Consider the following 12,834-nt stretch of genomic DNA (forward strand, 5'->3'; position numbering starts at 1 on the left):
GGTGGTGTCCCCACTACTCCCGAAGCTCCTGGGCTCCTGTGTCTCTTTCTCCCAATTCCTTTTCAGTCTAGTTCTGGCTCCATTCACCTGTGGATACTCCCAGTCTCTACTTCTAGAATCTTCCAGGGATCATTCTCGTTGCCTCTTCCTCATTCTGGACCCTGCAAAGCCCCTTTCATCAGGTTCTGCAATGCAAGTCCAGCCATGGGAATTCCCAGACATAATCCCTTCTCAGACAGGGTGTCTGTGAGGTGGTGCCACGGGGCACAGGCACACGTGGAAGAGGGAGAGTAGGGTCACAGCTGCCACACCTTTGCCACAGGTCTCTCCCCAGTGTACTCCTGGGCCTCCTTAGAATCCTTGCTGCCGTAAGAATTGGAGGCTTCCTGGCCTTATGACAACACAAAGGGGAACAAGAAGTTTCCCTGGGAAACACAGGGTTCTGGGCCCATATTGGAGAGGGCACAGGGCCAGGGACTCTGGCCAGACATAGGCCCAGGTCTGTGGCTGGCCAGCTGCGGCTGTGGGGCCCTGCATGTGTCTCAACATGGCCCTGGAGCTCTACATGGACCTGCTGTCAGCACCCTGCCGTGCCGTCTACATCTTCTCAAAGAAGCATGACATCCGGTTCAACTTTCAGTTTGTGGATCTGCTGAAAGGTTAGCTCCCAGTGCTACCCGGCAGGCCTGGTCCTGGGGGAGGCAGGGCACACACATTGGGGCTTGTTTTTTTCTTTTTCTTTTTCTTTTTTTTTTTTTTTTGAGACAGAGTCTGGCTCTGTCACCCAGGCTGTAGTGCAGTGGCACAATCTCAGCTCACCGCAAGCTCCACCTCCCAGGTTCATGCCATTCTCCTGCCTCAGCAGGAGGCATTTGTGTCTCTGGGAGTCTCAGTTCTCTCTCCCCTGGAGTCCCACAGCCTCAGACCTTCCCTGCCCCTCCCAGGTCACCACCACAGCAAAGAATACATTGACATCAACCCCCTCAGGAAGCTGCCCAGCCTCAAAGATGGGAAATTTATCTTAAGTGAAAGGTAAGTCTTCCCCAGCCAGGGCCCTTGCACCATCTGTCTCTGCTCCTCCTGGGAGACACAGTGCGCGCATTTGTCTATTTCACCATGGAAAACCTCACACATACACTAAAGGAGAGTGAATACTAACTAATGAGGAGCATGAGGAACCCCACAAACCCATTGTCCAGCTCCGACTGTTGCCAACTTGGGGTCCATTTTACATCATTTCTGTTCCCCTGCTTTCCAGATACCCCATCATTCCAGTCATAAATGTTTAGGGGCCAGCACACACCTGCAATCCCAGCACTTTGGGAGACTGAAGCGGGTGGATGGCCGGAGCTCAGGAGTTCAAGACCAGCCTAGCCTGGACAACATGCCGAAACCCCCATCTCTACAACAAATATAAAAATTCGCCAGCATGGTGGCCCACACCTGTAGTCCCAGCTGCTCAGGAGGCTGAGGTGAAAAGACTGCTTGAGCCCGGGAGGCAGAGGTTGCAGTGAGCCAAGATTGAGCCATTGTACTTCAGCCTGGGCAACAGGGCGAGACCCCATCTCAAAAATAAAAATAAGTAAGTAAATAAATCAATCAAATGTTTAGGAACATACCTCTCAGAGATAAGAGTTCTTTAAAAAAAAAAAAAAAAAGCAACAGGCTGGGCAAGGTGGCTCATGTCTATAATCCCAGCACTTTGAGAGGCTGACACGGGAGGATTGCTTGAGGCCAGGAGTTCATGACTGCAGTGAACTCTGATTGTACCACTGCACTCCAGCCTGGGCTAGGATAGAGGGTAGGAACACTACATTACCATTAAGATACCTCATAAAATTAACAGTAAGTCCTGGATTTCATCTAATGTCTGGTTCCTGTTCAAAACTCCCTGATTATCTCCTAAATATTTTCTTGGCAGTTTGTTTGGATCAGGATCCAAACAAGTTCTGAATCTTGCAGCCAGTTGCTGTCTCTCCCGCCACTCTCTAGTCGGTAGCTCTCTCCATGCCCTAACTTTTTTACCTTGGCAAGGTTGCTGTTGATGATAACAAAGGAGCACTTGTCCTGTGGAGGTTCCCACACCAGCCATCAATCAGCAAGGCCTAGGACACCCCTCCGAAGCATGTCTCCCCTCCGTCCCCTTCCCTCTGTCCCCATGACCTCCACCATTCCCGGACACCACAACCTTCCTGATAGTTGCTGGCCCCACTGTTGTCCATTCTGCCCCCTCGGGCTCACCCTCCATCCAGCACCAGAGAGATGGATCCTTTCATGCCCTGGCTTATATAACACTTAATCTTATGGATTAAGTCCATAACCTCCCTGCATCTCCTGGGGCTACCCTCTGTGGCCTCCACAGTGTCTCTTGCTGCCTCGCCACTCCCCAACCACCCCCACCCTCCTTCCAGTTGCACCCACCTACTCTCCGTTCTTCAGATTCACCTTGCTGCCCTTACCCTGGTATTTCAGCATGTGTTTTTCTTTGTTGGTTTTTTGAGACGGAGTCTTGCTTTGTGGCCCAGGCTGGAGTGCAGTGGCACAATCTTGGCTCACTACAACCTCTGCCTCTCAGGTTCAAGCAACTTCTGTGCCTCAGCCTTCCAAGTAGCTGGGATTACAGGTGTGTGTCACCACACCCAGCTAATTTTTGTATTTCATTTTAGTAGAGACAGGGTTTCACCATGTTGGCCATGGTCTCCAACTCCTGGCCTCAAGGGATCTGCCCACCTTGGCTTCCCAAAGTGCCAAGATTACATGTGTGAGCCATCGTGCCCGGACTGTTTCTGTTTTTCAAAAAGGACTTGCTCCTTCACCCAAGCTGGAGTGCAGTGGTGTGATCTTGGCTCACTGCAGCCTCAGATTCTTGGACTCAAGCGATCCACCCGCCTCAGCATCCTGATTTGACATGTGTTGTTCCCCTTGCTGGCCTACTACCAGCCCCCAACTCCTACTCACCCTGCAGGGCTCCTTCCCTGCCCTTACTGACTGTCAGACAGACAGCCCTGGTGAAGGCCTTTCCCGGGGCCATTTGGGCTTCTCCTTGCTCTGGAAGCCCCAGCAGTTGGGCCCAGTCCACACCAGGGTAGTTGACGCAGTGCACTCAGGAAGGCAAGGGCAGTGCCCCTGACCGGCCCTTTCTGCAGTGTGGCCATCCTCTACTACCTGTGCCGCAAGTACAGCGCTCCATTACACTGGTACCCGCCAGACCTGCACACACGTGCCCGTGTGGAGGAGTTCATGGCTTGGCAACACACAGCCTTTCAGCTGCCCATGAAGAAGATAGTCTGGCTCAAGGTGAGCAGGATCACTTCCGGGGCCTGGGGACAAGGGCACAAGGGAGTCAGGGAGGCTGGTGGCCAGTTCTGGCCCTGTTGATTGCCAGTGAACTCTAGTAAGTAAGTCTCCCTCCCTCTCTGGGCCTCATTTCCTCAGCTCCTTCTCCTGCCTGCCTTACAGAGCTGTCAGGGGTGTGAACTGAAACAACGGGCATGAAAGAGTCTTATTAGGGTGAGGGGAAGGGCATACAGGAGCGGCTGATATGACTCACCCAGGACAGCATTCGAGGCATTTCATTCCGAACTAGAGAATCTCAGCGTCAAAAGGCCCACAGAAGGCCGGGCGCGGTGGCTCACAACTATAATCCCAGTACTTTGGGAGGCTGAGGCAGGCGGATCACTGGAGGTCAGGAGTTCAAGACCTACCTGGCCAACATTGTGAAACACTGTCTCTACTAAAAATACAAAATTATTCACTGTGTGTGGTGATGGGCACCTGTAATCCCAGCTACTCAGGAGGCTGAGGCAGGAGAACAGTTTGAACCCAGGAGGTGAAGTTGGCAGTGAGCCAAGATTGTGCCATTGCACTCCAGCCTGGGCAACAGAGTGAGACTCCATCTCTAAAAAAAAAGAAAGAGAGAAAGAAAAAAGAGAAAAGGCCTATAGAAAATTGGAAGATGACAAATAACCAGTACATGTGTTCCTACTTCGAATTCTATGCCTGTGATAGGCATCACTAAACAATCACAGGATTTACACCTGCTGAGCTCCCCAAATCCTTGTGAACACATGGTTCCCAGCAACTTCCACCAATCAGAACTGCTACAAGAGGTGAAACTACTTTATGTCCTGGGAACTGTCCAGTATCTATCCAGCAGACAAGAGTACAGAGACCAGGCAGGGCAGGTGGCCCTGGAGTGCAGCCTCCTCTTCCCTCCTCTTCCCAACCCTGGCCAGTTGCTGATCCCAAAGATAACAGGGGAGGAAGTTTCAGCTGAGAAGATGGAGCATGCAGTGGAAGAGGTGAAGAACAGCCTGCGGCTCTTCGAGGAGTATTTTCTGCAGGATAAGATGTTCCTCACCGGGGACCAAATCTCACTGGCTGACTTGGTGGCCGTGGTGGAGATGATGCAGGTGTGGGTTGGGGTGGAGGAGGGTTAGACCTTGGGCAGAGGTGGGACTCCTCTGTGACCAGTGGGGCCATCACTTGAGGATAGGCTGGAGAGGCAGGAAAGGCAGGTAGAGCTGCCATGGGGGCTGTGGGAGCCAGGTCAGGGGGCCTGGACTCAATCTGGGGGCAACAGGAAGCACAGAATGTTATCAATCAGGGAGGATCACAGTTCTCCACATTTGACAAAGATTCTTCGGTGTGGGAGGAGCTGGAGGGTGAGCCTGGGATAGAGAAGAACACTGCATTTCCTGGTCAATCCACCAGCATCCCAGATACCGCCTCCTCTTGCTGGACTCTCCAGGAAATGTTCATTGGTGCCGTGGGGTTCCTTCTGGCCCTGCCTCGTTCCCAGAGCTCCAGACAGACAGCTATGGAGGACAGCTCTCCTGGCTGGGTCTGAGGGGCATCCACTGTGCATTTGGAGGCACACCTGAGTATGGGGCATTTATGTGGCCTCTCCATGCAGGGGAGGGTGACCAGTTCTGCCTCTCAAGACACTGGCCAGGGTCTAAACTGGCCATCCTGCACACCAGCTAGGGCACTGCACACTGACCGAAGAGACTAATTTTCATATCAGCCAGAGCTATGCCCAGGAGGAGGCACCTGGGATCCTGGTGGCTTGGCCAGGAAATGCAGTGTTCCTTTCCTCATCCCAGAGATCTCTGGCTCATATGAAAATTAGTCTCTTTGGTCTGTTTGCAGTGCAGACCAGCACCAGGAAAAATCATTCTGGCCTGCCCCGAGGGCTCAGACATATGCTTCGCCCCCACCCCTTACATTTCACCCACCACCCACCCCTTCTTGGGCTTCCCAAAGACCTTGGGTGCAAAGCCAAAGTCCAGGGTAGACTGTCTTAGTGAACCAGCCAAACTGCAGGGTAGACTGTCTTAGTGAGCCAGCCAAACTGCAGGGTAGACTGCTTGCCAGGTCTCCCATTCTAGCCCCTGAGCCTGATCACAGTGGGAGGTTAAACATGGGGAAAAAAACCTGAGTTCTCTCCCTCATCCACACATACACCCCTGGGATAAGGGGTTTCCTTGGAAGAAGGTAGGATTCATGCAAAGTCACCATCTGGAGAAGTGGGAGCTGCCTGGGCCAGGAGCCCTCTCAGCATGGTCCAGAAGGCTTAGAGCAAGAAGATCAGTGACTAAGGACCCTGAGGGATTCTGCATCCTCCATCCCCAACTACATCTAGTACATAGTCTGTAACCCAAAGCTCAGGCCTTGGGGGTCAGCAGCCTAATTCTTTGCAGAGGCGGATGTTGCTGGGGGAATGGGGGCCTGAGGCTATGGGAGAGGACCGAGGTGGGGCTGGTCCCCAGGCTGACCACATCTTCCTCTTTGTCTATCCACAGCCCATGGCAGCCAACTACAATGTCTTCCTCAACAGCTCCAAGCTAGCCGAGTGGCGCATGCGGGTGGAGCTGAATATCGGCGCTGGCCTCTTTAAGGAGGCCCACGATCGACTAATGCAGTTGGCCAACTGGGATGTTTCAACATTGGATCCGATGGTCAAGGAGAATATTTCTGAGTTGCTGAATAAGAGCAAGTGACCCTAGGCCCAGCCCATCCTGCAGGGCCTGGCTGGCTTAGCAATCTGAGCCACCTTCCTCAAAGGAAATGCTAAAAAAAACACAAACACAAACAAAAAAACTGTTCTTTGCCTAATAAAGAACTGGAACAACCATCACAGCTGCTGAGCAACAGACAGTCGGCGCATGCATAGGGTCTGATGTGGGAGTGGTTGGTGGTTCCAGATCCTTCCAGTGTCCAAAAAGAATTTTAAAAGTAAAGGGTTAATATGGTTACATTGTCAGTAATAATAGTTGGTGACTTCAATATCTCACTTTCAGTAATAGATAGAAAAACTACAGAAGATCATCAAGGAAATAGAGGACTTGAAAAGCCCTATAAACCAATCGCACACACTAGACATGAACAAAACGTTCTACCTGACAAGAGCAGAATAAGCATTCTTCTAAAAAGCACATGGAATATTCTCCAGTATAGAACATATAATTGGTCCTAAGTCTCAAATTTAAGAAGATTGAAATCATACAAAGTATGTTCTCTGGACACAATGGAATAAAGTTAGAAATCAAGATCAGAGGGAAAAGTGGAAAATTAAGAAGCACATAGAAATTAAACAACACACTCTTAACCAATGGGTCAAAGAAGAAATCCACAAGGGAAGTTAAAAAGTATCTTGAATGAATAAAAATGAAAACACAACATGCCCAAATTTATAGGATCCAGCAGAAGCAGTGCTAAGAGGAAAATTTATAGCTGTAAACACATAAGTTAAAGAAGAACAATCTTGAATCAATAACCTAACTTTATACCTTAAGGAACTAGAAAAATAAGAGCAAACTAAACCCAACACCAGTAGAAAACAGGAAACAATAAAGATTAGAATGGAGATAAATGAAACAGAAAATAGAAAAACAATAGAGAAAATCAATAAAACCAAAAATTGGATCTTTGCAAAGATCAACAAAATTGGCAAACCTTTACTTAGAATAGCCAAGTGAAAAAAATAAGGCTCAAATTATTCACCAAGAAAGAAAGTGCAGGCTGAGTGCAATTGCTCACACCTGTAATCCCAGCACTTCAGAAAGCAGAGGCAGAAGGATCACTTGAGGCCAGGAGATTGAGACCAGCCTGGGTAAAAAAAAAAAAAAAAAGCTTTTCTTGAGGGACTGTGCTAGGCTCTACAGCCACAAACATCATGGAGGAAGCTGTCTGCCCATTAGAAGCCCAGAGCCTAGAGCAAATCCTCACCCTCATTGGAGCTAGATGGGAACACAAAACTATCTGATAACTAAGATGCAATTTTACATCTCTTACCTTGTTTAATCCTCACAACCACCCTGGTGAGTAGCATTATTATCCCCATTTTGTAGATGAAGAAAAAAATTCTTCAAGGGGAGGGAATCCTCAGAGTAGCATATGAATGAGAGGCAGAACCGGAGTCAGGACCTATATCTTGTCTTTTCCTCCCTAAAACTAGAGAAGTACCCACAACCAGGCAATGTTTTTGGTGCAGAGGAAGCAGTAGTGAACAAAATAGACAAAAATCTCTACCTTTAGTGCTCACATTGTTGTGGAGAAAGACAAACAATAAGCACAGTAGAGAAGTAAAAATTAGAATGTTTTGCTACAAAGTCCATACAATTATTATCCAGCCATAGGAAGGGATGAAGTACTTTGATATGCTACAACATGGAATGAACCTTGACAACATTATGCTAAATGAAAGAAGCCAGTCATAAAAGGCCACATATTTCATTATTCCATTTGAATGAAATCTCCAGAATAGGCAGATACTTCCTGTCCACAGAGGTAGAAAGTAGATGAATGGTAACCAGGGGCTAGGGGAAGAGGGAAAATGGGGAGTCACTCTTTATTGGGTACAGAGTTTCTTTTTGGGGTGATGAAAATGATCTAGAATTAGATAACTGTGATGGTGACAAAACTTGTTAATATACTAAAAACCACTGAATTGGTTTTAAACCAATTGAATTTGAAAGTATACTTTGAAAGGGTGGATATTATGGTATAGGAATTATATATCATAATGAAAATAAGATTACATTGTTCAAAAGCATATGGAAGCAGCTACAAAAATATGAAACATAAATTGTGACTCTTTATATAAAAGTGTAGAAATTGAACATTTATCTCGAGATATAAAACAAAAACGAAGAAAGCTAAAAGCCCTTCCATTTGGCCATCTTGGAGTAAGACCTACCGCAGTCCAGCGCCTTTTACTCAGCCCCACAGCCTAGCCTATTCTTTGGATGAAACCCTGAAGCTTCCACTCCTGTTTGAGTGTTGGGTGTAAAGTTATGAGTGACCATATTGGGGGAAGGGAGGAAAACTCCCCATAAAAGTATATCCTGGGAGCCTGATGAGAGACTTTGACCCAGGTATCAGAATGTGATATGCATTCTTGTCCCTATCTCCTTGTCCACATATACGGCTTGGAAGATGGCCATGTATTGTATCATGTGATTTCCAACCAATGAGCTGATTGGCTTCTTCAACAAGAGCCCAGGTAGAGATTGGTGTCTAGAAGAGCCCATCAGATTCTAGAGAACCAGGTCTTTGGCAGTGGAAACTCCCCTAAGAAGATGTCATAGGGTCCTCAGGATCAGACACAGAGAGAAGGAGACATTGGGACAGAGAGAAGAGCCAAGAAAAAAAACGTGCCTTGCAGTCTGTGAGGAACAGGGTGGCCCCTGGTGGCCTCTAGCCCAGGTTCTGGATCAAAGCTCCTCCAAGTTTAAGGCACATTTGGATCACCTGAGGGTCTTATGAAAATACAGACTCTGTCTGATTCAGTAGGTCTGGGTTTAGGGGTGGGAGCCTGGTAGTATATTTCTAACAAGCTCCCAGGCAAGGCTGCTGCTGCTGATCTAATGAGCACAGTTTGAGGCTGGACAGAGTGGCTCACACCTGTAATCCCAACACTTTGGGAGGACAAGGCAGGAGGGTCTCTTGAGGCTAGAACTTTGAGACCAGCCTGGGCAACATAGCAGGACCTCGTCTCTAAAAAACAAGAGAGAAGAAGAAGAAAAAGGAAAAAGAAGACCTCAACTAGAGTAGGAAGCAGCTAGGCCACATATCTCTTTAACGGAGAAAAGAGTTTTTTTCTTGAGTAAATTTGAGTGTAACCATGTTCCTTGTTAATGACAGTAACTTTAAATGTCAAGAATGTGAGGGAGGCCAGGGGCGGTGGATCACGTCTTTGTAATCCCAGCACTTTGGGAGGCTGAGGTGGGAGGATCACTTGAGCCCAGGAATTTGAGGCCACCCTGGGAAACAAAGTGCAAACTCGTTTCTACAAAGTCAAAAAATCAGCCAAGCATGGTGGCATGCTCTGGTGGTCTGAGTTACATGGGAGGCTGAGGCAGAAGGATTGTTTGAGCCCAGGTCGAGGCTGCAGTAAGCTAAGTTTGCACCACTGCACTCACTCCAGCCTGGGTAACAGCAGGACCCTGTCTCAGGAAAAAAAAAAAAAAGAATGTGAGAGACCACGGGGAAGGTGTGGCCCTGGGGTAGGGGCTGGGAGACGGGAGAACAGCTGTTAGTGGCCACATCACTGCCCAGAGCAGACAGTGCCCTGTCCACCCTCATGAGCTCTTCGGACTCCTTGGACAGGACTGGCTACACATGAAAATGTGGGGACCCTTATTTTTAAATTGTTAAGAATGTCAAGATGGCAACAGCAAAGCTTTAAACCAAGTGCATGGCCCTTCTGCGTTGTAGGCCCACGAGGCAGGCAGACTGGTATTCACATCCTTGTATAGCCCCCTCCCCTTGAGTGTGGCTGGGGTCTGTGCTCTATTGCTTGGAAGCAAGGCTTATCCCTAAGCCTCATTTTCAGGGAAGTGGGTTTGAGAGCTATTATCCCACCTCCTTGCTTGGTGCCCTGTGAATAAATCTTTTCTCTTTTGCAAAACTCGTATCATGTTGATTAATTTACTATGAGATGCCAGGCATTGTTGGAAACCTCCGGGTAGGCCTCACAGGGCCTCAGCCATCTGGGGGAGGCATTAGCTGGACTGTAATAAATGCGACTGGGGAGGGACAGTTCATTCTTTCATGAGGTGTGGGGCTGGCAGCCCCGCAGGCAGCCATCTACCCTTCCTCTCTGGCCTCCATCCTGGGCACTGGGCCAGTCACTGGGCAAGGAGGCTGCTGCTCCACCTTTCTCCTCTTCCCTTTTTCTGGGAAATATACCTGCAGCCTAGATTCCCAGAAAGGGGTGGTGAGGGTGCAGACACGCCACTGATTGACCCAAAGTTCTCCGGAACCAACGGATGAGTGAAGAGGGCGTGGCCGGACTCAGGGCTCCTGGTGTGGTGCACCGCTGCAGGCTCGAGACCCAGCAGTTCCTGCCCAACCCTCACCTAGCCCCAGCCGTTGCTGCCTGCCGCCCCCCACCAGCCATTCCTGCCCACAGTTCCTGTTCCTGGGCCTGTCCCCGGGGCTTGTCCCCAGGACCCGTTCCCTAGGTTTAGGTCTGCCCTTCCATGCCCCACCCCATTGCCCCTGCCATGGGTCTGGAGCTGTACCTGGACCTGCTGTCCCAGCCCTGCCATGCAGTCTACATCTTCACCAAGAAGAACGGCATCTCCTTCGGGCTTCCCACAGTGGAGCTGACTAAAGGTGGTCTGGGCAGCTGGGCCCAGGGGATATTGGCTCCGGATCCCCGCCTGTCCACACTGCTTTGCAGTCGGGCCAGGAATGCAGACTAATATGAAGACTCAGACTCTCCAATGTGGAAACTATTGCATAATTTTCTATTTTATTATTTTTACTTTTTGGAGACAGGATCTAACTCTATCACTCAGGCTGGAGTGCAGTGTCACAATCATGGCTCACTGCAGCCTCGACCTTCCAGGCTCAAGCGATCCTCCCGCCTCAGACCCTCAAGTAGCTGGGACTACAGCTGCCTACCAATATGCCTGGCCAATTTTTTATCATTATTATTATTATTATTATTGAGAGGAGGCCTTGCTGTGTTTCCCAGGCTGGCCTAGAACTCCTGGGCTCAAGCGATCCTCTTGCCTTGGCCTCCCAAAGTGTTGAGATGACAGGCATGAGATGCCGTGCCCCACTGGTTGTCTATTTTAATCGAGGCTTTATCTTTGCTTTGTGAATACAAAACATTCTTCAAAATACAGGTTAAGAGAGGGCAGAGCAGGTGCAGAAGGAGGGTAGGGAAATGGAGAGGGGCCAGAATCTCTTCATTGCATGTGCTTGAAAAAAACTATGAAACTGCCTCTTTGTTTCCTAAGTAAAATAGTCCCTGTCTACCCCTGCCTGTGTCTCTTCCACTTTTTTATTATTTATTTATTTATTTATTTTATTTTTTTTACAGTGTCTCACTCTGTAGCCCAGGCTAGAGGGCAGTGGCATGATCTCGGCTCACTGCAGCCTTGACCTCTCAGGTTCAAGCCATCCTCCCAACTTACTGCTCCCAAGTAGAGTAGTTCGGACTACAGGCACGCCACCGCGCCCAGCTACTTTTTTTTTTTTTTTTTGGTATGTGTAGACACGTGATTTTGCCATGTAGACCAGGCTGGTCTTGAACTCCTGAGCTCAAGTGATCTGCTTGCCTCAGCCTTCTAAGGTGTTGGGATTACAGACATGCACCACCATGTCTGGCCCTGGGTCTCTTCCACTTTTATGCATTTCTTGGCATTCTTCTGCCTTTTCTTTTTCCTGCATCTGACTTGCTCTATCATATTGGGGTTCTCACCCAGCTGAAGGGGCTACTCCTAGAGGCTAGAGGCGGAAGGGCCCTGTGGCAGGGCAGTGGGGGAGGCCAGCACCCTCACCCTGAGCTCCAGTGTTTGCTGGTCTGGCTGGCATAGAGAGATGCAGCTGGAGCAGAATTCAGTGGAGGAGGCAGGGCTATAACTGGGCAGTAGGACAGAGAGCAGCGTCAGAGCCCCCTGGGCAGGCCAGAAGGGGGACCCTGCTCAGCTGACTCTTCCCAACTGCTACCCTTGGTACAACCAGCGTGAGCCACCTGCTGCAGAACAGGGGCTGGACACGGGGGCCGTTTGTGGAGGGAGAATGGGCAGAGGTGTGCATGTCCATTCAGCAGAAGGGCAAAGAGGCCCACATGTAGGCCTATGATCAGACTGGAGCCTGGCTCGACTGAGGCCCTCCGATCCAAACACATTAACCAGTCACCTAATGCGGCCTCCAGCACTGGCCTGGAGTGCTAAAGTGAGTCAGACCTGGGAACCCCCAGTGGGGAGGCAGCCTTGAGAGTTTGGCATAGGAAAGGAAGAAGAGCTGAGCCACTGGAGGCTGAGTGGCTGAACGGGGCAGGGATTCCCAGCAAGAATGAGGTTGGTCTGAGGGTTGGGAACGTGTCTGGCTAGGGCTCTGGGGTATTGACAAGTCACCCAGCCTGGTCACAAGGGCCTAAGTCACCAGCTGGGATAGGAAGCTGAATCAGAGGGGGCAAGCCTAGACCTCAGGGAGGAGGCTGGAGGGGTCTGACCTATGGATGGAACTGACTGGGGGTGGAGTGTGAATTACAGCTCCAGGGAATTGTCCTTGACCCATGTTTCAAGGAGCTGGACACAGGAAAGGCGGACCTTTGATGGGGTCAGGGTCTGTGATCCAGTGACTAGCAGACAGGCCTCCTCTTCCCTGATGCCTCCCAGACAGGGGCCTCAGAAAGCTGGTGCTGGGATTTTGGGGTATGGGTGGGCAGGGACCTCAGAGAACTCAGGGTTCTCCCCACTCACCTCTCTGATCTCGCCTGCAGGCCAGCAGCACAGCGTTGCTTTTGCCCAGGTGAACCCCCTGAGGAAGGTGCCGGGCCTTGAAGGATGGGGACTTCACCTTGGCTGAGAG

At 49.9% G+C, this 12,834-nt stretch overlaps 1 protein-coding gene across 1 annotated transcript; it reads left to right on the forward strand.

The window, feature by feature from the left end:
- The first annotated feature begins 535 nt into the window (after positions 1–535).
- On the forward strand, positions 536–6,139 carry LOC699679 (glutathione S-transferase theta-4). The gene is made up of 5 exons (XM_001087420.5): positions 536–659; positions 945–1,032; positions 3,147–3,297; positions 4,236–4,412; positions 5,805–6,139. Exons 1-5 carry the CDS (start codon positions 536–538, stop codon positions 6,000–6,002), a joined length of 738 nt encoding a protein of 245 aa, XP_001087420.2. The 3' UTR covers positions 6,003–6,139.
- Positions 6,140–12,834: the final 6,695 nt, after the last annotated feature.

This window comes from Macaca mulatta, chromosome 10 (assembly GCF_049350105.2).
Source record: "Macaca mulatta isolate MMU2019108-1 chromosome 10, T2T-MMU8v2.0, whole genome shotgun sequence".
Lineage (NCBI taxonomy): Eukaryota > Metazoa > Chordata > Mammalia > Primates > Cercopithecidae > Macaca > Macaca mulatta.

Bases quoted from the DNA above. Each gene is read 5' to 3' on its own strand.
- LOC699679 (XM_001087420.5), top strand. From the start codon at position 536: ATGTGTCTCAACATGGCCCTGGAGCTCTACATGGACCTGCTGTCAGCA. The intron at 660-944 runs GTTAGCTCCCAG...TGCCCCTCCCAG, and splicing joins GTTTGTGGATCTGCTGAAAG to GTCACCACCACAGCAAAGAA. The intron at 3,298-4,235 runs GTGAGCAGGATC...AACCCTGGCCAG, and splicing joins AGAAGATAGTCTGGCTCAAG to TTGCTGATCCCAAAGATAAC.